Source organism: Xiphias gladius, chromosome 1 (genome assembly GCF_016859285.1).
Source record: "Xiphias gladius isolate SHS-SW01 ecotype Sanya breed wild chromosome 1, ASM1685928v1, whole genome shotgun sequence".
NCBI lineage: Eukaryota > Metazoa > Chordata > Actinopteri > Istiophoriformes > Xiphiidae > Xiphias > Xiphias gladius.
The window spans coordinates 16,352,913-16,378,693 of NC_053400.1; the positions used below are offsets into that span (position 1 = coordinate 16,352,913).

A 25,781-nucleotide genomic window follows, 5' to 3' on the forward strand; every position below is an offset into this window, starting at 1 on the left:
CACACAAACACACTGGGCATGTGCACAGCCCCGACTGTTAACGCTTTAAGGGTTTTCAGGGTGTCCTGATTTTGGGGTCCCGGTTTTCAACACTATGTTCGTTAGATTACGAACTACAAACAAAACAGGCCTCTGCGGGGTTGCATATCCGTGGCTGACAGCGCACAGCTGATGCAACGGGGGGCTTCCGCCCCAGTTGTATCCTGAATGGATGCACAATAGCTGTCCGCCCCACACACTCACGCACAAGCCACGCCGTCATGGCGAGCGAGTTCTGGCGCGACCGCGACACCGAAGCATCGCTGTGCCATTTGGTGCGAGCCGCGTTTCCGCTCCTCGCTGGTTTCACGCCGGGCCGGGCTCGCGCGTCAGCTTGCAACGTGGCGCCCGAATCCCTCTCTCGCGTTACCGACGCCCCGTGGACCAATGGCAGGGGTCCTGCCAGCGGACGAGGCTGGGCTCAGCCTGAAACGGACACTGTGAGTGGCTGTACGTAAGGCGGCAGGAAATCCCGGTTTGGTTGCGTCCCTTCCTCAGGAAAGGGGACAGGATTGCCCAAAGCGGTTTGAGTGAGGACTGTAGGTGCTCTCTCAGTGGACCTGTCTGCGGGACCAGGTGCCCTGTGCAGGTTTGTGTCTTGTTTCCCTCTGATGCCGGTGCAGCACTGTGGCACACCGCCGCCGAGGAGAGAAGGAAAGGTTACCGTGTAGCGGTGCGAGCGGTGAATGTTGCTACATAGCGGCTGGCTTTTTGTGCGTTGTAGTGTCACAGGCCTGTTCAGAAACCCAGCCTCATCCCGCGACTGATGGACGTCCTCAGCTTCGCGTGCGCCGTCCTTCTGTGCACCGCTGTGGCGCACGGTAAGCCGACGTTGAGGAAGGAGAGGGTCCACCACGACATAGACCTGAGCAGGCGAACGCACGAAGACAATAAAAGCTTCCAGTACGACCATGAGGCCTTTCTTGGCAAAGAGGAGGCCAAAACATTCGATCAGCTCACCCCCGAGGAGAGCAAGGACAGGCTTGGGTAAGGAAACCACATTATTATTCTGCCACACGAGCCGATGGTGAGAGGTGAGAATATAATCAGGCGGAACACTGACAGTCCCAGTGTTATTGTCACAGGCGCCATAGAGCTTTTTTGATTTTCGTAACTCAGGCACACTCGCGTCTCCACTGTTGTTGCGTGCGGCCGTTCATGCCGGGGGCATTAAAATTGAACAACACAGGCGCAAGTGCCTGAGAAAAACGCGTGCATGCCAGCGGATCCACGGGGCTGGATAACGCGGCGCCTCACTCTGCCACCAGCACTACTCGCACACGCTCCTGCAGAGTCGGTTGCTTTGCTTAAAATCTTAATTATGGATCATCATCAAAGAGTCATTTGTAGGGGAAGTAGCGTGGCAGTGCACAGTCTTCATAAAGTGATCATGTCACAAACTCCATGTGCTACGTGGTTCTGTTTGTGCGCCTCGTCATTCGCCTCGAAGTGTTTTTTTTTTTTTTTTTTTTTCCTCGCCTCTGCTCGGATGACAAGTTGGCACCATGTAACACACGTTGGCTAAATGGGCTTTCCCCCCCAAAGGAAGCTCTTTCCTGTGGTGTCGAGAGTGGGAGGACCCCTGTAACATCTCAACGTGGCAACCCAGGTCTAAGAATACACCACAGCTACACTGCATTTTTTTTTTTTCTTTCTAAAATGGGTTTGCCTGCTCCTCCCACCAGAGTCTAATTGAAGCCACATCCCTTGTAGTAAAAATGGCACTGCCAAATATTTATTTAGTTGTTATTTTCGGTGGGACAGTGTGTTGTGGACAACTCAGCAGTGGGACTGAGCTGAAGCAGCACAAGGACTTGACTTCTGGGCCTGTAAATTCTACATGAACACAAGACAAAGAGACACATATTTGCACCCATATCAGGTTCTTACCATTAGTAATGCCTTTTGATGTTGCTAACAAAGGCTTCCTCTCTTTCTGCCCTTGCCTCACAGTAAAATCGTGGACCGCATAGACAGCGATGCTGATGGCTACATCACCACAGCCGAACTCAAGGCTTGGATAAAGCGCGTGCAGAAGCGTTATGTGTACGAGAACGTGGCAAAGGTTTGGGCAGATTATGACCTGAACAAAGACAACAAGATTTCATGGGACGAGTACAAGCAAGCCACATACGGATACTACCTCGGTATGAATTCAGTTGTTTCAGCCACGCTGTGTCCGTTTTTTAAAAGTACAAGTGTAAGACAGCGGTTTATAGGCCCGACAGTAACCCTGATTTTAATTCCCCCTCTTAGCCAATCCGGAGGAGTTTGAGGATGCCACGGACCAGTTCAGCTTCAAGAAGATGCTGCCTCGAGACGAGCGAAGGTTCAAAGCAGCTGATCTGAACGGGGACCTGGCAGCAGACAGAGAAGAGTTCACAGCCTTCCTCCACCCCGAGGAGTTCGAACACATGAAGGATATCGTGGTTCAGGTAAGACCTCTGTAATCACACCATAATTAAATGTGATTAGAAAAGGGGTGGGGTGGTAAGCGTCGTGTCTGTCGTCTCAGAGTTCTTTCAGAGGGCACACTGAGCGCAGTGTTGGACATTTACATTTGCACTGAGTAAAAAATAAAATCCCCTCCGCTTGAAGTTTTGTAAGTTGTCTGCCCTCTAAGAAATACACTTTAATTACAGGAGCAGATCTGAGTTTCTGTTCCATGCATTTAATCTGATGGGCCTCTTGGATAAATGTGCTACATTTGGATAACTCCCTAATGAAATTTTAACTCTGCCTGGAAATGATTTAGTTTCTGTATTTTTTGGAACAGGTCCAGTGGGATGGAGCGACTGTCCCATTTAAGACTAAGTCTTTAAATATAAATTTAGCTTCATGGAACAGTTGTGTGACAAATGTTAGCAGTGATGCACTATGCTGCTGTGTTCATAAAAATTGTACTATCCATTTGACAGAGTTAATTATTAATCGCTCATTTTTTATGATGTCACTGAATGTTACCAAGGAACGGTTCAGCCACTCGCGTCTTCACTGATTGTGGGGAATCTGGCTGAGGCTAGAAAGAGGCCCTGTTTCTCACAATAGGAAGGGGTGGGACGCCGTCTTTATAATTCAGATCTTTCGCACAACCGTGCAGTAATGAGTTCCTGATGGTGTATGGAGAAAACACGAGGAGGAACTAGTTTTCACTTTAGAGAGAATGATTATAGGCTAGCGGGGGCAGATAACTAATGGAGTTTAAGGAGCAGGTTCAGGGAGGAACATCTCACTGAGTACACCTACACACTCATTCCCATGACAGAGTGCTCTGTTTTAAACACCCGCCTCCACATTTCTACTCGCTGATATCGGCTTCTGTGGCCACTATCTGCTTTCAGAGGCCAGAGACCTCCACTACAGCATGTTGTAAACTATATAAAAAACAAAAAAAATACAGCCCACTTCTCCAGCCACCAACCATATGCCATTCTGTTACAGTGCCACTGCTATTTACTGTCCAGTAGGTGTTGCGTATGCATCTGCACGGGAAACACCGTGTAGCAGTGTTTGATCCTTGGATCTATTCACAGCATTCCCACTCAGGTGTTCTGGTTTTGCCAAATTTTATTAGGTTTTCAGATTTTGAATAACAACATGTGACAGTCACACAACTACAGTGTGACATAGAACAGAAGGTTGTCATCAAGTACTTAGACGAGTATGTAGATCTAATTTCCATGTGTTTCGTACATGGTTATTTCATTAGAGCATCTTGTCAGCAGTTCAGTTACTTGTTCTGCATCTTGTTGCAATATCAGTGATCCACCTATCCTAATTTCTGTCAAAAATATTATCTTTAACTCTCAAAAGATAGGTCAACTTTTTCATTTAGTACATTTCCTGAACATGATCAAACCTCTGCTCTGCTTCACACCAGTTTCAATTGTCTAGAACAGATGCCTGGCAAACTTTTTTTTTTTTTGTTCTTTTATAACCTCCTTAATGTCCCCAATGTACATCTTAGCACATTCGTTTGGAATGGCATATCCCGTAATGTCTTTCATGGTTGCATTTACACTGTCCCAGAAAGGCTTTAGTTTAGTGCAACTCCAGAAAACATGAGTATAGTTTGCCTCCAGTTCACAACAAGAGATGACGGTTTACTGACTGAGGTGGATGTTATCATTTATAATCTATATGACAACACATCTTGACACTGATAAATGTGTTTTCCAAATACTTTACATTTCTGTCCGCATGCTGACTTACTTTTTATATGTTAGTCCAGGTTAATTATAGTATAACCTGTGAGAGAGATCCTGGACCTCTGGACTGGACTTTGGGCTGATTAGTTGGTTGAATATCTCATAAGATGTCACTGGGTGTTGCTCTTGTTACGGGTGTAATGATTTGGGATTCAGACTAATTATTTATTTCAAAGTGCAACTTTATGTCGATGAGAGATTCAAAATCTTGGCAACCCAATAAATTTAGTTTCGCATCCAAACCTACTGTGTAGTATTAGCCACAGTAGTAAACTATGACAAGGATGTTACTGACTCAACTTATAGATATATCTTTCCCTGAATGGACTACTGTGATTGTGATGTGTCTCTCACATACTTATGAAATGTGCAGAGCAGCTCTCATACTGTGTTACAGAGGTGTACGGTGGTCTACAGGTTTTATATTTTTAATAAACATCTCTTCTTGTTTACATGCAACCTTTCATGGGTTAAATGGGTCTAGAAAATGGATGGATGTTCTTATTTATTATTAGCCAGCTGTTAGACTACAGAACCTAAATGGCCATTAATCATTCAGCAGGGTTCAGAGAGGGCATCTCACCTTCATGACAAGATACATACATGTGCGTGGTTTTAACTAATGCTCAGCTCACATGGCGAGCCCTTAAGTAGCCGTTTAGTTAAATTCACGGGCTGTCAAGTCCGGAATGTGAGAGAGCCAAACTGTTGACCAGGGCTTTCAAATGATTTGCTAAAAACAAGTGTATATCTCCTTTTAATGTCGAGGGTTTGGCTCTCATCAGCAGGGAATCCTGTAATTGCAGTGTCAGTCTGCCAGCCCAGCTGTAAGCTGACCCTCATGCATTCACTCGTCCTGCCTGGGGCAACAACATGTTTGTCTTTTATTACTCAAAGTGAAAGTTGCACTATTCTTGACCCGTTGTGTCTCCCTTTAATGACATCATTAACTCGTTCTGAACGCAGGAAACCCTGGAGGACATTGACAAGAACGGCGACGGACATGTGGATGAGGATGAGTACATCGGTGAGTTGAAGCAAAGAATTAAAAGAAATTAAATCAAATTAATTTCAGATAGGCTAACAAAAACACAAAATTAAAGACATATACAAACTCAGCAATAAAATGCAATTTGTTCAATGCAATAAGAGACAGAGTAGCATGTGTATGTCTGTCTGTGTGTTTGTGTGTGTGTGTGTGTGTATGTCTGTCTGTGTGTTTGTGTGTGTGTGTGTATGTCTGTCTGTGTGTTTGTGTGTGTGTGTGTATGTCTGTCTGTGTGTTTGTGTGTGTGTGTGTATGTCTGTCTGTGTGTTTGTGTGTGTGTGTGTGTGTATGTCTGTCTGTGTGTTTGTGTGTGTGTGTGTGTATGTCTGTCTGTGTGTTTGTGTGTGTGTGTGTATGTCTGTCTGTGTGTTTGTGTGTGTGTGTGTGTGTGTGTGTATGTCTGTCTGTGTGTTTGTGTGTGTGTGTGTATGTCTGTCTGTGTGTTTGTGTGTGTGTGTGTATGTCTGTCTGTGTGTTTGTGTGTGTGTGTGTGTGTATGTCTGTCTGTGTGTTTGTGTGTGTGTGTGTATGTCTGTCTGTGTGTTTGTGTGTGTGTGTGTGTGTATGTCTGTCTGTGTGTTTGTGTGTGTGTGTGTATGTCTGTCTGTGTGTTTGTGTGTGTGTGTGTGTGTATGTCTGTCTGTGTGTTTGTGTGTGTGTGTGTATGTCTGTCTGTGTGTTTGTGTGTGTGTGTGTATGTCTGTCTGTGTGTTTGTGTGTGTGTGTGTGTGTGTGTGTATGTCTGTCTGTGTGTTTGTGTGTGTGTGTGTATGTCTGTCTGTGTGTTTGTGTGTGTGTGTGTGTATGTCTGTCTGTGTGTTTGTGTGTGTGTGTGTATGTCTGTCTGTGTGTTTGTGTGTGTGTGTGTATGTCTGTCTGTGTGTTTGTGTGTGTGTGTGTGTGTGTGTATGTCTGTCTGTGTGTTTGTGTGTGTGTGTGTGTGTATGTCTGTCTGTGTGTTTGTGTGTGTGTGTGTATGTCTGTCTGTGTGTTTGTGTGTGTGTGTGTGTATGTCTGTCTGTGTGTTTGTGTGTGTGTGTGTATGTCTGTCTGTGTGTTTGTGTGTGTGTGTGTGTATGTCTGTCTGTGTGTTTGTGTGTGTGTGTGTGTGTGTATGTCTGTCTGTGTGTTTGTGTGTGTGTGTGTATGTCTGTCTGTGTGTTTGTGTGTGTGTGTGTATGTCTGTCTGTGTGTTTGTGTGTGTGTGTGTATGTCTGTCTGTGTGTTTGTGTGTGTGTGTGTGTATGTCTGTCTGTGTGTTTGTGTGTGTGTGTGTGTATGTCTGTCTGTGTGTTTGTGTGTGTGTGTGTGTGTGTGTATGTCTGTCTGTGTGTTTGTGTGTGTGTGTGTATGTCTGTCTGTGTGTTTGTGTGTGTGTGTGTGTATGTCTGTCTGTGTGTTTGTGTGTGTGTGTGTATGTCTGTCTGTGTGTTTGTGTGTGTGTGTGTATGTCTGTCTGTGTGTTTGTGTGTGTGTGTGTATGTCTGTCTGTGTGTTTGTGTGTGTGTGTGTATGTCTGTCTGTGTGTTTGTGTGTGTGTGTGTATGTCTGTCTGTGTGTTTGTGTGTGTGTGTGTATGTCTGTCTGTGTGTTTGTGTGTGTGTGTGTATGTCTGTCTGTGTGTTTGTGTGTGTGTGTGTGTGTGTGTGTGTATGTCTGTCTGTGTGTTTGTGTGTGTGTGTGTGTGTATGTCTGTCTGTGTGTTTGTGTGTGTGTGTGTGTATGTCTGTCTGTGTGTTTGTGTGTGTGTGTGTATGTCTGTCTGTGTGTTTGTGTGTGTGTGTGTGTATGTCTGTCTGTGTGTTTGTGTGTGTGTGTGTGTGTGTATGTCTGTCTGTGTGTTTGTGTGTGTGTGTGTATGTCTGTCTGTGTGTTTGTGTGTGTGTGTGTGTGTATGTCTGTCTGTGTGTTTGTGTGTGTGTGTGTGTATGTCTGTCTGTGTGTTTGTGTGTGTGTGTGTATGTCTGTCTGTGTGTTTGTGTGTGTGTGTGTATGTCTGTCTGTGTGTTTGTGTGTGTGTGTGTATGTCTGTCTGTGTGTTTGTGTGTGTGTGTGTGTGTATGTCTGTCTGTGTGTTTGTGTGTGTGTGTGTATGTCTGTCTGTGTGTTTGTGTGTGTGTGTGTATGTCTGTCTGTGTGTTTGTGTGTGTGTGTGTATGTCTGTCTGTGTGTTTGTGTGTGTGTGTGTATGTCTGTCTGTGTGTTTGTGTGTGTGTGTGTATGTCTGTCTGTGTGTTTGTGTGTGTGTGTGTGTATGTCTGTCTGTGTGTTTGTGTGTGTGTGTGTGTATGTCTGTCTGTGTGTTTGTGTGTGTGTGTGTGTGTGTGTGTGTATGTCTGTCTGTGTGTTTGTGTGTGTGTGTGTGTGTGTGTATGTCTGTCTGTGTGTTTGTGTGTGTGTGTGTATGTCTGTCTGTGTGTTTGTGTGTGTGTGTGTGTGTATGTCTGTCTGTGTGTTTGTGTGTGTGTGTGTATGTCTGTCTGTGTGTTTGTGTGTGTGTGTGTGTGTATGTCTGTCTGTGTGTTTGTGTGTGTGTGTGTGTATGTCTGTCTGTGTGTTTGTGTGTGTGTGTGTATGTCTGTCTGTGTGTTTGTGTGTGTGTGTGTATGTCTGTCTGTGTGTTTGTGTGTGTGTGTGTATGTCTGTCTGTGTGTTTGTGTGTGTGTGTGTATGTCTGTCTGTGTGTTTGTGTGTGTGTGTGTATGTCTGTCTGTGTGTTTGTGTGTGTGTGTGTATGTCTGTCTGTGTGTTTGTGTGTGTGTGTGTGTGTGTGTGTATGTCTGTCTGTGTGTTTGTGTGTGTGTGTGTATGTCTGTCTGTGTGTTTGTGTGTGTGTGTGTATGTCTGTCTGTGTGTTTGTGTGTGTGTGTGTATGTCTGTCTGTGTGTTTGTGTGTGTGTGTGTGTGTGTATGTCTGTCTGTGTGTTTGTGTGTGTGTGTGTGTGTGTATGTCTGTCTGTGTGTTTGTGTGTGTGTGTGTATGTCTGTCTGTGTGTTTGTGTGTGTGTGTGTGTGTATGTCTGTCTGTGTGTTTGTGTGTGTTCATCTACAGCAATTACTATCCATTGCCTTTCTTGGATTAACCCCAGGGTATTGTTCATTTATGGTTTCGACCTGCATTGCAGAGGACTGGTTTCTGGATGTTCACCAACAAAGCCGTGTTTGTTGGTGGCTTTGGAAACCTTGCATGTGACATATGTCTTCCCCCCGTGGTTCCATTTTAAGTAGGGATTTATCACAGAAGCATATTTTAGGCATGAACTATGTTTTTAACTTAACTAAAAAATTCCATTTGTTCGCATTTGTCTCCACTCCTGTGCTAACATCATGGCCCTTTTGCTTTTTCAGCGGACATGTTTGCTCATGAGGACGGGGGTCCAGAGCCAGACTGGGTCAAGACTGAGAGGGAACAGTTCTCTGACTTCCGGGACTTGAACAAGGATGGTAAAATGGACCGGGACGAGATCCGCCATTGGATTATGCCCCAAGACTATGACCATGCCCAGGCTGAGGCCAGACATCTGGTTTATGAGTCTGACCAGGACAAGGTACAACATAATTCAGTTCATCAACATGATCAAGTCCTGTTTCTTTTCATCTTGTGTAGCGATAAATAGCGATGCCTTTAAAGCCTTTTACACACTAATGTCGACCATTTTCTGCTAGATGGGAATTCTCAGATCATTTTCTAAAAGTCAGTCAGCTTCAGTGAAGTGCCTGCTCTACTGGCCTGTGTGTTCTGCTGGAAACAACCAGACTATAAGAGCAGGCATCTTCCACCATTTTGGGCTCCTCTCTGTTTTTTGAGGCATGGCCTGACATTAGCAAAAATACTTCAGTTTTTTTCACATTTTGAATTCCTTAAATATTGTTACAGTAAGGATTACTGATCTGGAGATTGCCCTTGTCTCTATCTTCTCAGGATCAAATGCTGACCAAAGAAGAGATACTTGAGAACTGGAACATGTTCGTTGGAAGTCAGGCCACCAACTACGGAGAGGACCTCACCAGGAACCATGATGAGCTCTGAGCTCTCAGTGTGCTTGTGTGTGTGTGTGTATGTCTGTCTGTGTGTTTGTGTGTGTGTGTGTGTGTGTGTGTGTGTGTGTGTGTGTGTGTGTGTGTGTGAGGAGGGTTGCTGAACATCTTTGTCTTCAAAGACAGAATCCCAGACTCTTATGCCTCCTCCTACCACCGCTACCACCACTCCATTCTTTCCTCATCATGGTGGGACAGATGTCAGGGTGTTGGACTTTAAAACCAACCCTCTGTAGATATCACACGGGAGGAGGAATGAAGGTCGGTCCTGCCACTAACACTAAGAGTCCATCTCGGTGTTTATGTCGACGGGTCTGTTTTCTGACATTCAGGAGCAAAGCCAGACTCCGTGGACTTACTTTCCATCGATGGTGCCTTCTCGCCGTATCGTCGGCTTCGCTGCCTCAGAGATCTGTGTAGATAGTCTTTAATACAATCTGTCAAAGCTGAATGCTGAGCTTTACAGAAATTGTCAGATACAGGAACAGTTTTTGATAGCAATGTTAATGTGAAACAACAGCTCAGAACATTTATGCTAATTTTATTTATTTATCAAATAACTTCTGAATTTTAGGTCTGAGAGGACTACAGTGTTCAAATAGTTTTTTTTTTTTTTTTTTTTTGTTTTTTTAACAGAAGACACATTATGTTTCTTTGTTTACAGTTTTTTCTGGCCAAATTATTATATATATTTTTTGTTTGTTTGTTTGTTTTGATTAGTTAAATGCCACAAAGCTGACTAATGTTTAACGGCATGGTTTTGCACGTGTTTGGTTTTAGTTTAGCCTGTGAAAGATTTTTTTTCTTCGTACTTAGTTCAAAATGTATTTATTGGTATACTTAAGGCCAACAGTATGCTCCATGTTAAATTTTTATTGACTTTCGCCGATGTTACATTTGTGCTTTTACCTTTTTACAACTGTCCAATTTAAGAGGAGGGAAGAAAAGTTTCCTTTCCACCCGTCTCATGACTCCATTCTTCCTGTTACATCACTCCAAGGTCATCTACTGTATCAGATGAACCCAATGTTTTTTCCGCTGAATTTGACATTGCGTATATATATCAAACTGGTGTTTTTGAACATCAGATATTCATCTTTTGTCATTTTTATCACATATTTTGTATAGTGTGATGGATATGACGGGTGCATAGAACAATGTAAGGGTCTTGTAATTTTCGTCCAATTAATGTCACTCAAAACCTTTCTTTCTCCTTCTCATCTTTTTCTGTGAGTGCTTTGTTGTCCCAAACCTCAGTTGCATTAATAGTCCACATCACACAGGGGCCCAAATGCATCAACATGTCTCATTTTCGACACTGCCCATGTTCACAAATTGTGTTGAAATAAAAAAAAAAAAAAGAAAAGGTAATGTGTATTTTGTGTGTTAAGCTGCAGAGCATCAGCATTGAGCAATACAGAAAGTATCATTTATAATCATTTCTCTTTTGAGTATTGCTGTTCAAGGACGGAGACAGAACACAAGTATGGTGTCTTTTTTTCAGGCAGGCAAAGGAATAGAATTCTCAGTCCAACAAATGAATGATCTACATATGGATAATTTTAGATAACAGTTCAAATACCAGCCTTCTCATGTCTAGATGAAGCAGTGTCTTACTTTCCTCGTCTCTCTGCTGTTACAGAGCATGGGGACAGGTGAACACTTGTTGGTTCACTCACAGTCTGCAGTAATCAGACGCCAGACTACAACACATAATACTTAAACTGCCCTTTCAGACTCATCCACTGAGCTAAGTTTCTCACCAATAACTTTCTTGGGCTCCTGCTGTTCGCTGGCAAAGGACAAGCAGGCCATTGTTTTGAGTGTTTGAGTCATAGTTTTTCCCTTCAGTCTTTTTCTTTTTTTTTTTCTGATTTGAATAGGTTCTCCTAACATTTGTAATGAGTACCAGTGCATGTACTACTATATACACTCAGTTGTCAGTTTATCAGGTACACCTAGCTAAAGCTAATGCAGGCTAATACAACAGTTCTGCAGAGAATCCTGCCTTCACGAAGGTTATAGTGTTCAGTTTTTGCTGAAACTGTGTTAAAGACGTGTACATTGAAACCTTCATGAAGGGAATATTTATTGCAGACTTTTGTATTAGACTATTCGTTTTAGCTAGGTGTATCTAATAAACTGTCAACTGAGTTTATATATGTGCTGTTTGTGCTTCAAGTTTGGCATTGGGCATACCGAGGGCAGCTTCTGTACATCGGGTATCGGCTGTTCAAATGTTCAAGTCTGTATTCAACTTTTTAACCCGCCGAACATCAGGAACACGCAGATGCTGTTAACACTTCTCATGACTAATTGCAGTCCGCACACACGCACAGCAGAGATGGAGTTAAGCTGACTCGCTGTTGCTGCTGGCTGTTGCAGTAAAACTCTCAGATGTAACTGAGAAAGCAGCGCTGCCACCCAGCCTGTCCCCTCTGCTCGCTCATGTGGAACATATGGATATATGTGTGCCAGTTAGCAAGACAAGTCAAGTGGGACCAGTGCAATAAAGCTCATTAGGAACAAGGGACAGGGCTCCACTTGTACGGTGTCATCCCAGAATGCAAATTTCTTTAAAGATGAATTTCTCCTTTGTTTATTTGACAAAAAGCTCCAGACCGGAGGAACTTTCAAAGTGGAGGTGACGCTTTTAGTGACATTTGTAGTTTTTTTACTTTTTCGTCTTGATAATGTCCATTAAATAATCTAATGGTTGCTCTGTTGCCTTGTTAAAGAGTGTGGGTTCAGTCTTGCATTATACATTTGAATAGTAGCTCAATATACTTCCTCCAGATAGCATATGAGGTTTGTCATGTGTCAGGGTGCATCTGTGTGTCTGGGCCAACAGTGTGAGTGAAGGTGGATGAGTATTACTGGTGCACAGAGATGTAAAAGAACTAAATGCGTGTTTGCCAGTGCAAGATGGGGGCACATGGACTCATGTGCGGCCTCCCTCGCGGTCATGTTTAACAGCCTGCCCCTCCTGTTTATGATAGGATCCTAATCATTCACACTGGGGGAGTGTGTGTACAGTAATGCCTTCAGACGGCGCTCATATGAGTGTCCGCGTAGATCAACCCCTCTCCACTGACAATAATGAGCCCTCTGGGTGAGAAGAGGATGGAGACAGTGGAAGATGAGGGTCATAAAGTGTAGCATATTAAAGTCTATGACCATGAGCCAACCCCCTCCTCCCATTCCAGTATAATTTTCATTTAGTCTTGTCGACCAACAATCTCCTTTTAAAGAGCTTTTTCTCATAGTACTCTGCAATTTCCATATCAACACTTAACAGCAGCAAACCAAAAATGACTACATTAATTAAAATGCCTGCATAACAGAGTATACAGCCTGTACAGTCCCTCTAAGCTCCCCTGCTCCTCTCTAACTCTTATCATCATGATGCCCTATTTTTCGTCTGAATATATCTGCGCTCCCTCATCTTTGTCTTTTATCTCTTGTGTTTGTTCCTTCCACCCCGGGGATTTCTAGCCCAGGGTGTTGTTTGTAATGATCTGTGCTGAGGCTTTCATAACAGGCTTTCTGCCCATTATATAATAACATGCATAATAGCAAAAAAATAAATAAATAAATGAATAAATAAAAAGTACAGTCTCTGTTCATTATCGAGCTGCTTGGACAAAACACTTTATATTTACCAAGCTGAATGGATATTTTTTATGATGTTATGCCTTAACATGACATCTCAAGGGATAGGCTTCCCCTTTCTCTTCTCATTTGAGGTCAAATTATTCTTATAGTTTTATTACTGAAACTTCAGTGAATGAGCCCAGTATATAATTGCCCACAAAATAACTCAGATGTTCTTTCTTTAATGTACATAACAATTAGAATAATAACATTGTTATTAATAATATTGCTACCACCATCATAATGAGTAGAATTACCACTACCTCTCGGTATGCTATTGTTTATATACTGTATAGTTATATGCTAAAATCAGTCAACTGCACATAAGCTGTATATTTAATGAGGACATGCAAAATAAAGAAATTAAGGCCAGTGTGTGCAAAGATGATGCACAAGGCTGTACCTACCATTGAGGACTTTGAGGTCATTTCATCTGTAACTTTGCAGGGAACTTGGGAGACTGACCAACCTAAAGAGAGGACTTTACTTCTACAGTCAAAAACTTGCATATGGATGGTATCTTATAGGCTGATTCCAGTTTGTTCCTTCTGTCATTTATTGTGTCCTGTGCATCCTAGCCCACATGGACTTATAAGACACCAAAAAAAGAAAGAAAAAAAAAACATTTTTGCAGTGGGGAAACATTTGTCAGACATGAACAGATGACTTGGTCGTCTGACCCAGACTTTAAAAATAAATCTGACACAAAAATAGGTCCCCTTTCTAAAATAAAGCTCAAGTTTTAGAAAGTGTAGCTCTTAATTTATCATATAATGAAGAATAAAACATGAAATGGACTTCTTCCGTCCCATATCACATAATGGAAAAACTCTTTCCAGTATGTCACTATGTTTAGATGGGACTACTTTTTGGCCAATAAATATAGTATTCTACATTTTCCACCAGAATCTTATTCCTGGGAGTGTGGAGTAAGCAGCACTCAGATCGTCATGTGGGGAATTCAGATTTACAGGATATGTAATTTTACAGTTAAGTGACTGAATACATTTGAAAAAATCTAAATATAAAAAAAATAAATATAAAAAAAAAACACCCCATCTCTGGTGTGTGTTCAAAAGGGGCTGTATTGATTGAACTTGACTCATGAGCTCAGCTTTTCTCACATGCTGGCCACGGCCCTGATGATACGAGGACTATTTCATCTGCGTTCATGCAAGTTGTGTGATTGCATGTGCGTGTCATGTGAATGTGGGCTAATTCCGCGCCTTGCATGTTTCTATTTCTGGACAATGAAGCTTGAAGGTATCCATCAATCTTTCATGTCATCTCAGAGAAAGCGGCGAACCCTCCTCTCTGGCACCACGGAACTCTACTCCTCCTAGTGGTGGCGAGGCAGAACAAACGAAAACCTTGTGTCTTTTTAACAACTGCACTTGGGCTCGTCTGTCATCATGAGTTTTTATGTGCCCATCAAGGCAGTGTAGATAGGGAATGGGCCATTAATGGCTACACAATTAGAGAAAGGGCTTTAAAGAGCAATACATTTCAATTTAGGAACCATAAACCTAGTGAGTTGGTAACTAATTATAACTGCCTTTGGAGTAATGGGAGCTCTTTGGACTGAGGTCAGGATGACTCAAAATCAGTTTCAACCAGCTTTTACACGGCTGTTTCGCTGCTTTAGTCGCCCACTTATTCTGACAGGTTGCTGCATATCTTATATGAAATATGCAGAGAGAAACTTTTTAAGTTTTAATTAAAAGATGGACAAAGAAGCCCACAGTGGAGTTGTTTTGGATTTCATGACAGTGAGGCTGGAGACAATGCTATCCCAGTCAGACTGATATCTTTGGACAAAACACCTCTCCCGCTTCATTGGTCAACATTTGTCTCCCTCCTTTCTCTGGTCCTCTCTCCCCATGTCCAGCATCTGGATACCTTTGGGATGGAGGGGAGGAGAGGGGAGTCGAGGCCTTGTTTCATCCGTCCCGTCTCACTGCTCCCCAGGGAGCTTGTGTTGGTTTGTGATCTTGTATCTCACATGATAGAGACACATCTAATCCTGTTAGGACTTAATATTTTCCAGCAGAATAGAGGAGACAGCAGGAGGGAGAAAAGAGGAGAAGATGAAAGACGGGACGTTTGAGGAGAGAGGGGAATATTTAAAGAGCTCTAGCTGTCTCTATTTGCTGGCCCACATATTGGTTTTGGTTTGGAGTATACATAGATGTGTGTACTTGTGTTGCTGTGCCCGTGTAGCCTCGTGGGATTTTCCCGGCTGCTGCCCGTATATCTGACAGACTCCTCTCAAGGTGTTTTCCCCTCGCTGTATTTTTGTATCTGCTTCATCTCTGCTCCCTGAGTGAGAAAGTTTACCCTCTAGGCCCCATCTGAGCTCCAGGCCCCCAAGGCCTCTGCATTCCCAAAGCTCCTACACACCGGAGCCCCTCAGGCTCCCTGCTATACCACAGGGAAAACCCCCAAGAACCCCTAGGCCCCCTCAGACTGTGGAGCAGCAGCTCTGCACAAGAGAGCTTGCCTGAGGGGAGGGGGGGAGGGGGTTGCTGTCTGGGAATACAACTAAAAACATGCTTCAATTAACATCTGAACAGTCCCTGACAGCGCCTCCTGTTGGTGTACCATTGTTTTTGCATGCAGACCTCCTTGTAACCCCGTTAAGTTTCCTCTCTGGGGCCTTGACCTTGTTAAGAATCCCTTGGGGCTCATAGAGGCCTCTGTGCACTACATGTGCACTGACCTTTCCAGATCCCGGAGGTTAAATAATGTCTTTTTGGCCCAAATAATCACAGCAGGAGCTGTATGCTGATGTTGGATGCACCTGGGACTTCACCGGATGACATATTGAAAAATAATATCGCTCCTTATTAGACCAAGTTAGTGAAAAGACTCATTTTTCAGTACAACTCAGTATAAAGAGTGAAGAAAGTAAAGGGTGGAACTTGCATATATGGAATGAAACCTACTTGTTTCCTGGCTGTGATTGTGAGAGTGAGTTTATATCGCACTTGCATTCTAAAAGAAACCTTCTGGGGGGTTGCATGTGGGTTTGGAGGCTGGGAAGTTAGCAGGCCTGCTGTCCTACAGATGTCTTGGGCTGTATGTTACCAGGTGTACGTCACCTGAGATTACCCACGCTGACACCCCTTAAAGGCAAACAGCCAGCAGTACAGCTGAGGGGGCATCTGGTGGCGTGTGCGCATGCGAGTGTGTGTGCGTGTACGTGTGTGTTCATGCATTCAGATTGGTAGTAAGGTTTGGCAGAATGGAAATGTAGTGCGGACATTTTGTTGTGCTATCAGATATCACCTCCTCCCACTATCTCCAATCAGAAACTTTATCAGTCAACTGAAGGAATGTAGATCAATGTGGGGTTGAGGCCAGTGTTTCTTTGAGTGTGTGTGATAGTGAAGGCAGTAATGATTGAGGACGTTTAAAGCACTGGCTCCTCATGCTCCACACAGCCTTGGCAGTCTCCGGTTAAGAGTGAACTGGAGTGAGTAAAATGTTCGACTCCGCTGTCCCTCTGATCTTCCTCCGCTTCCCGGCGCCCCTGCAGAGAGAGAACAAAGAGAAGCACCTCTTAATCAAAGTGCATTGGATTAAGAAGCAGAAAAAACAGAACATCACAGACATGCTACCTTTACCATTATGTGGATTGGAAAACAACTCGAATCACCACTTCAAATGAGCCGTATGTGACCCTGAAATAGGAGAACGGCATTTTAATCTCTGTCAGTTTGGCAAGTGTCAGGCTCTGCAGTGGAAATTAAACAAGGAGTGCAGATGCAGAGCGAATGCCTTCAGTAAATACGCGCTGTGGTTTCCATGTGTGAACATTTAGCCAACAGCAAAATATATTATGCTTGTATGTGCGTGTTTACATTGCTTTTCCAGCTATATGACATCATTAGCCCACAGAGCCATGCCACAGCTCTATGTGCCAACACCGAGTCATATTTTATTAACATACCTGCTGCAGCTGAATCATCCCATCTCTTATAGACTTGCACACAAGCTGACACACAACTCCATTCACATCATGTATATTTGATGGTACAGGGCATGTTCTAAACAGGCCTTCCTGTTTTTCACTTTCGTTGACATTAACATATTTATTGTGAATAGTCGATGCCACTAAGGGCAAGAGTAAGGTGGACACGGGCTATCTGAAGACTGAGGTGTAAAACTACAAGTAGTATTTTCACGTTAGTCACACTCCGGAACTCACAGCTTGAATCCCATCTGCTGGACTGAAAAGGCTGATGCTGCCATCTTGTGGCTCAAGGATATAAAGTGCTGCTCTAAACCGGAGGCTATTATTTAAAGTAGGGATTTGATTGTGTGTGTGTGTGTGTGTGTGTGTGTGTGTGTGTGTGTGTGTGTGTGTGTGTGTGTGTGTGTGTGTGTGTGTGTGTACGTGCGCGCGTGTATCTCAGGGCCCAGCCTATGCAGAAGGGGCAGTCAGTGAAGTACAGCCAGCTGACACAGAGGAATGTGTCTTTTCCAATGAGATTTACTGGGCCCCAGATGTTTGTAGTTATGAAGATGTGTGTCGGAGATTTAGGAGGGTGAGACCTTCACCCTGTCAGAGTCCTGGTGGGGTGCTGTTTTACTGTCTGTCACCCTCCTCATGCCCCAGCACCACCACTCATAGGTGGCCTCTCAACCTGACAGCAACAACACCTCTTCTTTCCGTCTCTGTCACACACAAATACACACTTTTATTCTCGATACCGATGCGAATCAACATTTTATAAACTTACAAAAAAATAGAAAATACAAAAGGAATGTCTATTAATGTGAGCAAATACAAATACTGTATATACAAAGCAATTTGGTGAGTATCCTGTGTACTGTAAAATTCTCTGTGTTCAACTTAATGGACAAAAAGTGACAATTTGTCCATTTCCTAAATCCAGTTTACATGGTCCAGCACATTTTCAAGGTGACACAATTTTAACGATAAAACAAGAAGCCAGTGCAAGTGTACTAAAATTTCCAAAATAGTGTATCAACATTTTCCTCATATCACATAAAAAAAAAATCTTCTTCTTGGCTCAGAATTACTGTGGTATTGTACCCTCTCAGAGTCTGAGTTTTCAGGTCAAATAAGCGAGTGCTAGTTGAGGTGCGTCTTGGAGATCTCCTGTATCATCAGCGAGTCTATTCTCCTGACGCCGTCTGTCTGGCCGAGGGAGGCATCAGCTTTGCTCAGCATTGCAGCGAGTCTGACCAGGCACCATAACCACTGACCAGGCTCCAGGCGTCTTTCCCTACTAGCTGGCACAACATACTGTCTTCGTCCTCCTCCTCCTCTTCTCTCTGTTCAGATGGCAGGCTGCAGCTTGGTCAGGTTCCTCTGGTGCATGCTGTGGTGGCGCACCAGCTCGTCAGAGCGGGCAAACTTCTTCTGACAGTTGGACCAGCGGCAGGTGAAGGGCTTCTCACCTGACAAGGAGCGGACAAATTAGGAAAAACAAGAGAAATCGTTGCTTTAGAGCAAATTCAACCTTTGGAGCAAAAGCTTGTGTTTTGTTGTACGTGAATCAAGTCAGAGGGACCATTACAACAACAACAAAAAAAAACCAAAAAAACTCTCAGAAGAATGAAGAGGAAGAAAATAAAGGTATACGCACTTGTTTTACCTGTATGAGTCCGAGTGTGCGTCTTAAGATGATCTGACCGTGAAAACTTTCTCTGACATGTCTCGCACTGAAAGGGCTTCACTCCTACACAGAGATGGCAGTGGTTGTGGCCACGGCAGAGTAAGAAATGCGAAGAGAGTGGGGTGAGGGTCAAAAGTTGAAATATTAGTTAGATGGAGAAATCACTGTGGAGACTGAATGCATTACAATTCAAAGCAGTTTAGGGAGATTCCACAGTTTCAACACATTTTTGTGTTGTTTCATTTTGCATGGTCTCCACTAAGAGAAAATAAAATGTTTAAATTCAAATAATTTAGAATACATATATATTAATGAACTGGCCCTTTTATGTAGTGAACCACGGGAAGAAAAATCGATTATCTAAATTAATCAAATAAGTTCTTTAAACATTTCCTACAATGTACTTGTTTTCCAAGTTGGGTCATATATTTGAACGAATAACAGATGCAGCAGGAGCCAGGATTTATATGGTAACGGAAACATTATTAATTTGCCTTCATTTCTGGCTAGGACTGTGTCAGAGGTAATTTCTTAAAATGTAACTCGGGGTATTCTTGCACTGGATTAAATTATATTGTACAAGTATTACTGGTGTCTTAAAACAACGATGAGGGCAATACTGAAGTCATGAGCTCAGTGTCCTGCTGTGCGGCCGGAACAGATACAATCGCTTGACACTAGTGTACCTGTGTGTCTGCGCTGGTGCCTCTTTAACTGGTCTGAGCGAGAGAATCTGCGGCCACAGTCTGTGAAATCACACTGGTAAGGCTTTTCTCCTGCAAAATAAAACACCCACATCATCATCATCGTCATCATCATCGTCATTGTCATCACCCAGATTCCACCATTTTAAGGTCATCAGTACCATCTGTACAACTAATGTTTTCCCTAATCTGAGCATAACAATGCTCCTTTCTTCCTTAGAATACATCATCCCTATTTTATCTTTATCAAACTGAACTTTTACAGTCTGTGTGAACTTGTCATTGTGATTTATGAAGAGAAGCTGCTTGAGGTTGGAGCAGGAAACAGGGGTGTAAATCACATCATCTCACCTGTGTGTTTGCGGCCATGCATCTGCAGATGTGACAGTTTGAAATATCTCTTGCTGCAGCCAGGATAAGCACATACAAATGGACGCTTCTCGCTGGGCTCTGATGACCTCACAACTGGAGGAGCAATGCCAGGTACCCGTCTGACATCCTTTGAGAAAGAGAAGAAGACAAACAGGGCTTTACGGTAGAGAAGTCCACTTTGTGTATGTATTTATTTTTTGTCTGTACATGTATGCTGTGCGTACTTTTTGCACATACATGTGCTTGCGTGTGCGTTAACTCACTTGTAGTTCTCTGAAGACACCGTGTGTGTGTATGTGGTACTGGGCACTGACAAGCATGGGTGGAGGTGGGACTGTGGGGTCACTGTCATAGCTGGTTGTATGGCCACTGTTGGGCAGGGGCAAAATTACAAATTTATTAAAAACAATGAAAATTTTGAGAGCAAAACTGTTAGTGTAGGTACAGTAGAAAATTTAAATGCCAGATTTTTTTCATATCATTACAATGGACAAGATTAAAAACACAATAAAGCCAAAATCATATTTGTGTTCAATTTATTTGGGAGAAGTTACACACAAGTCTTTCCCTCTTTCACGGCACAGAGACTTCTTAAACATCACAGCTACATGGCTAACTTTAACGTGAGCTTAAAGGCCCTGAAAACATATTTACCCAAGCAGATTTTTAGTTCGACTGATGTGACCTTACATCAGCACATTATTTTCTGCCAAAGTTAGAACAGTTTTGGTTATTTATAATACAGAAATCTCTGTATTTGTGCCTTTGTCTGGGCTCTGCCCATTGATTAGAAATGGGCAGGATGTCACGTTCTTCCCTTCATCTATCAGTATTTAGCAAGATCTGAATCAGAATTTAATGACAACACAGTCCTGTTAGTGTTACACATTTAAAAAATAATACCTAAGTATAATTTTTTGGAACTTTAACTTTGATTACTTATTTGATTTGATTACTTAGCTATTAATATTTAATGTTTAGAAAGTACCAGATTTTAGGGGCTTTAAATCTAAAGCCAAGTCCTTTAGGAAGTCAGATCCTATCAAAATGTCCTCACTTTGCAAAAACTCAAAATTGTCTTTAAAGCATGTAGTGGAAGTACAAGACTGCACTGACATACAAAAAACACACACACACACACATACACACACACACACACTCACACGTAGTAAAGAAACACACACACTTGGACATGCGATTGTGCACTCTGCGGGGGTGAGTGCCTCCGTGCCTAGTACACCATGGACCAGGGCATGACATCACTCTGTCCTCAGTATCATTAAAGGCGGGAAACAGTTTCGGGGGAATTCTGGACGGCATTCCTTGAGAAGTCCTTGAGGGAAGGATCATGATGGCTCACTAATCAGCTCTGAACTATGTTAAACTGTGGAAAGACTCACTGATATCTCACATATATACATAGTGTGTGTGTGTGTGTGTGTGTGTGTGTGTGTGTGTGTGTGTGTGTGTGTGTGTGTGTGTGTGTGTGTGTGTGCGTGTCTGTTTGTGTGTGAGCTTGTGCTTTTCCGTTTGTGTGCATGTTTCTGTGTTTGTTTGAGAGTTTCCAGTTCATGCCATAATCACTAACAACAGTGAAGTCGTCCCCCTTCTTATCAACTGCTGTTCCAGTATTTGGGTTGCACATGTACCGTTTCTCCAACAACATGGCAGGGTGGCATCCAAAGAATTTCATCCTAATTTACCCTTTGAGACACTCTGCATCAAAAAGGAAAACAAGTTGGAAACACATTCAGAGGTTAAAATAAGAAGATTCCCTGTCCTAGCTGCCCCACCCCCTCACTTAACTCTCACTTGCACTGAACTTGTCTCTTTTACTTTTCTCCTCATTTTTCCTCAGGGTGGACTCAGACACATCAGCAGTAGATCACTCAGTGTTTGTTTTGGCCTGCTGAGCACCAGTGGGCAGCACTTAACCTCAGAACAAATTAGGATTCACAATCCAGACAGAGGCAGACGCAGGGCGTAACATAGGATCAGAGAGAGTTCACACTTCTAAAAATTACCAGCAAGTAAGCAAGTCGCATGTGGTGTTAATGGAAAGACTCTGACATTAATTGCTGAGTGAGAGGTCTGAGTGAGAAGAGTGGAATTTGTGCTGAATGGGGATGCGAGACAGCAGGATTCAAATATAGCAACAACAAACGCATGCAGGGACATAATTGTAGAAATAATTGTACCTGTTGTAGTTTCTCAGCAGCAGAGCCTGGTTGCTCGGACAGGATTCTGAAGGATTGTGGCAACCAAACATGGGAGGAGGAGGCGGGTACTGCTGGTCAACTGAATACAAGAAAATATAAAATTTGCTTAAAAAAAAGGACTGCAGCGGCAGTAATTAATTACCTGATCAAATAATAATAATTTATTTCATTATTTATTGATTGTTTGGTGTATTAAATATCAGCAAATAGTGGAAAAAATGCCTTTTCCAAGAAACGGACATATTCAAATTGCTTGTTCTGTCCAATCTCGACTCCAAAACATACTCATTTAATTATCATACAAGACTAAGAAAAAACAGGCAATCAATTAATCAAGCAATAGTTTCAACTTTACTTCAAAAAGTTGCTAGAGTCATCAAGGTCAGCTTTCCGTGGTCCCACAACAGCTTACTAACTAGTAATATTACACTGAAAACCTTTCCAAGAATGAGTCCACACCTAAAGGTATATTCATACAATGATTAATATTTCTGTTCAAAGACATAGTCATGCACAGCTCTTCTTTTCAAAGAGAGAACAGGTCAATTAGAACAGCGGCCCTTTTCACGGTCATATAGTATATTGGTCCCCTGACAGTTTCGAAATTCCAGCAGAGTCACACAAAGCCATTTCCTCAAGTTATCATCCAGAGTCATTAACCAGACGTATGCTTGAAGAGCAAGAAGGAGAGTGTGTTTATATATGCCTGCGTATATGAATGTGTGTGCAGACAGGAAAATGGATAATAGCGATTCTGTTGTGATATGAAAAACGACAGATTACTTATATAACCTTTATCTGGCATGAGAGTCTTCCAGTCTGCGAGTCAGTTTAACGAAAAGACGTCAGGATGCAGACAGTTACCTATGTTGTTTGGGGGTGAGAGCGTGTCCTCGTGTTTGAAGGACAGGCTGGAGAGCTGAGGAGTGTGGTGAGACGGAGTGTGACCATAACTGGGGTTGCTGTCTAAACCCACTGCTCCATAACCTGAACAGAGAAAACAAAAAGAGAAGCCATGGAAAGTTAAAATGATCTCATTTGCCTGGTCGAGTCATTAGATTACCATCTCACAAATGACTGTAACATTCTGAAGCTTGCAAAGTCTCCAGTATCTGGTCAGTTATCTGAATCCTCCTGGTAGTAACTCTTAGTGCCTGGCAGGGTTACTACACAGAGACATCCATCAGACTACTAAATCCTCTTTCCTTGTAACATATTCTTTTTTCCCCCCATCTATCTTTGGCCTTGTGCTTGCAATATTTATGGCATGTGGAAAAAGAAATTTGGCAAACACACCACAGATGGACTGAGATGAGCTACTGTAAGCTACATATGCTCAGTAAAAAAAACAACATTGAGACGTAAGGAACTGCATGTATGCTAAGTGCATGTTTGCTAAGTATATTGCATTTATTAGACTGAAAAAATGGCTACAGCAAGTACTGCTGCTTCTATTATTGAAATTACTTAAAATCTTACTTTAAATCCCTGCAGCCTGCAGAATGTTACGCTGAGTACTTTATCACATCATTAGAAACTACTTTCCCCTGGCTAAACAAGACCCATTGCGTTCTGTTTTTTTGAATTCAAGTCAGCAGTGACATACAGTTTTAAACTTCTGACCTCTGAATAATGAGCCCCAACAGACAGTAAATTCAGAGACATTATATCTACTGTATGTTAACACAGAAATTCAATTTGATTCCAGATTAAGATTCCAGAAAAACAGCATCTTAACTCGCTCTGATCTGTTTTGTGCAGGTCTAGGATTTTTACAAAAATCAAAATAAGTATTGGTCAGAGCAGTAAATATATTTTATGATTCACAATTCATGACTTCAGATTTCTTTCGAAAGCTTGCATGATTTAAGCAACACTGGCTGTGGCAGCTCAACAGGTTATTATATATATATATATATATATATGAATTTTTTTTTAATTAACTTGGGTTAATTTTACTGTTTTTGATGGGTTGTTTTGACCCAGTGTTAGTATTATTTTTATTATTGGTTCTGGTGTTACAGAAGCTCAAGTTTTGCACTAAAATTGTCACAAAATTATTGTTAGATGTACAAAACAATACATGACAGTCCAAACTGCAAATGATACACATATTATTAGTGAAATGTAATTTAAAATCAGCCAAGGCAGAGCTAGAGTTCAAAACCATACAACATTTAGTTTGGGTAAACTTGGTAAAGTTAACCCAGCATCATAAACACTTTGAATGTGAATCCATCTATTAACGTGTTACCATTTGAAAGTATATGATTACAGGCATTGCATTTGACGAAAATGAAAAAAGGGGTAAAACCTGGTGAATTTTTATGAATGATCTACCTAATTACTTTTTTTCTGAATGATGAATTCAACAAAATAAAAAAATAAAAACAGTTGTTGTGACCCTGCCAGTGACTAAAGAGCAAACTCATCAAAATCCTTTCTGCTGAAAATGCCTATAAACCCCAACGGAAATTACTATTAGAAATCTCTGCCAGACTATTAGCAGAAAGTTGTCAAACCCTAAACAAGGAGTCACATCATGAACACATACAGCAGGAATTGTGGAAAAAAGCTGGCATTTAGTAAAACCTGGATTTCACCATTTGTTGTGCAAAAAACAACTGCTCTTCTTGTTTAACGGCCCCTACATAGCTAAGCTAATAAGAGGAGACAGAGGTGGTACATGTAATCAGCATGCTTACCCTGATTCCTGGGTGCAGGGGGACTGTCCACACAGCTAGGCAGGTAGGTTCTATTGGGAAACACTCTGGGTTGACCTGCTGTTGGTTCTCCGAAGGCCCCAACCCGACAGGGGCCTGACCCTTTAAACTGGCCTGAGAAATGCACTGTGAAGGCCCCGAGTCCACAGTGAGGGTCCTCTATGGAGTCAGTGGTCCCCCAACCTGGTTCCTGCTTGATGAGGGAGTGGTGGGAAGGCAGGGAGCTGTAGGGAGAGCCAGGGTGGAGGTCCAGCAGTTGGGTCCATTGGCCGCTGCCAACAGACATTCCACAGCTGCCACCAGCTCCTGGTAAGGATGGCATGGGAGGTGCTGGCGGTAAGAGGGTCAAATCTCGGACATCTGACCCCATGGACATGGCTCCATACGGTTCAGTCAGCATTTGTGAAGGCGGTTTGAGAAAGTTCAAAGAAAGGAGTGATGGTATTCCAGTGGAGCGTAACGTTGGGAAATCAAAAAATCAAACAGTAATAAACTCCTAAGAGCGTAACAAAAACACTACCTGAAGAAACAATAAGCATGGAGCAAATTCTTCCTCAGAAACCAACATCAGTGCTTCCAATACACTATTGGAGTCATCTTTTCCACCTCAAGTGATGAACTGAATAGTGAAATTAACTGAATGCGTGATGATGACCAAAATCTTGATGGCAAAGTTCAAGCTTCCTGGGTATCTGCAGTGGTTTTGGAGCAGGAGTCGGTTAGGGTAACAGTGTCTCGCCCAACCCTCTCACTAATGTCTGGCTTTCTTTACTCTCCCGAAGGCTCAAATACTGCGTAGGTCATTGGACAGGGGGAGGAGCGAAGGAGGCTGGGAAGAGGATGACTCCCTGGACAGAACAGACTGCACTTCTGAGTAGATTCTGACTAATGTCTCATTTGCATCAGCGGGTATTGCTCTTAATTTTTTGTTCAAGTTCAAGTGTTGCTCATATTGAATAATTTTGTCAGTGTGTATGAATATGTGTAAGAACAAAGGAGTGAGCTGTTTTTCTTAAAGCTTAAAGCATTAAACAGCAACGTATGAAGTAGTTAGTAAGTAAAAGGGTGGTTAAAGTCCTAATCATGCTGATGCCTACGTTAACACACATTATAATTTTAATTAACTGT

General features: G+C 42.6%; 2 protein-coding genes across 4 annotated transcripts; one reads left to right on the forward strand and one right to left on the reverse strand.

Annotated features, from left to right (window-relative positions):
- Positions 1 to 506: 506 nt before the first annotated feature.
- Positions 507 to 10,670, forward strand: rcn1 (reticulocalbin 1, EF-hand calcium binding domain). 3 transcript variants are annotated; one of them, XR_005708211.1, is made up of 7 exons: positions 507 to 1,026; positions 1,993 to 2,186; positions 2,296 to 2,474; positions 5,214 to 5,274; positions 8,644 to 8,843; positions 9,218 to 9,381; positions 9,414 to 10,670. XR_005708211.1 is itself a non-coding variant. In XM_040136792.1 (7 exons), the coding sequence occupies exons 1-6, from the start codon at positions 806 to 808 to the stop codon at positions 9,323 to 9,325; spliced, it is 963 nt and encodes a 320-aa protein (XP_039992726.1). In that variant the 5' UTR covers positions 507 to 805; the 3' UTR covers positions 9,326 to 9,371; positions 9,404 to 10,670. The 3 variants fall into 3 exon arrangements, 2 of the variants coding, with proteins under 2 accessions (XP_039992726.1, XP_039992717.1); XM_040136792.1 differs by having other exon boundaries at positions 9,218 to 9,371; positions 9,404 to 10,670; XM_040136783.1 differs by having other exon boundaries at positions 518 to 628; positions 764 to 1,026; positions 9,218 to 10,670.
- Positions 10,671 to 17,646: 6,976 nt separating this feature from the next.
- Positions 17,647 to 25,565, reverse strand: wt1b (WT1 transcription factor b). The gene is made up of 8 exons (XM_040134639.1): positions 24,636 to 25,565; positions 22,795 to 22,917; positions 21,910 to 22,009; positions 19,975 to 20,080; positions 19,691 to 19,838; positions 19,322 to 19,411; positions 18,606 to 18,698; positions 17,647 to 18,417 (listed from the first exon to the last, which is right to left on the reverse strand). The coding sequence occupies exons 1-8, from the start codon at positions 25,051 to 25,053 to the stop codon at positions 18,296 to 18,298; spliced, it is 1,200 nt and encodes a 399-aa protein (XP_039990573.1). The 5' UTR covers positions 25,054 to 25,565; the 3' UTR covers positions 17,647 to 18,295.
- Between the last annotated feature and the right edge of the window lie 216 nt (positions 25,566 to 25,781).

Coding starts and splice junctions, on each gene's coding strand:
- wt1b (XM_040134639.1), bottom strand. CDS start 25,053: ATGCTGACTGAACCGTATGGAGCCATGTCCATGGGGTCAGATGTCCGA. Junction 22,010..22,794: donor CTCACCCCCAAACAACATAG/GTAACTGTCTGC, acceptor TCTTGTATTCAG/TTGACCAGCAGTACCCGCCT. Junction 19,412..19,690: donor GCATGGCCGCAAACACACAG/GTGAGATGATGT, acceptor TTTATTTTGCAG/GAGAAAAGCCTTACCAGTGT.
- rcn1 (XM_040136792.1), top strand. CDS start 806: ATGGACGTCCTCAGCTTCGCGTGCGCCGTCCTTCTGTGCACCGCTGTG. Junction 1,027..1,992: donor GAGAGCAAGGACAGGCTTGG/GTAAGGAAACCA, acceptor CTTGCCTCACAG/TAAAATCGTGGACCGCATAG. Junction 8,844..9,217: donor ATGAGTCTGACCAGGACAAG/GTACAACATAAT, acceptor CTATCTTCTCAG/GATCAAATGCTGACCAAAGA.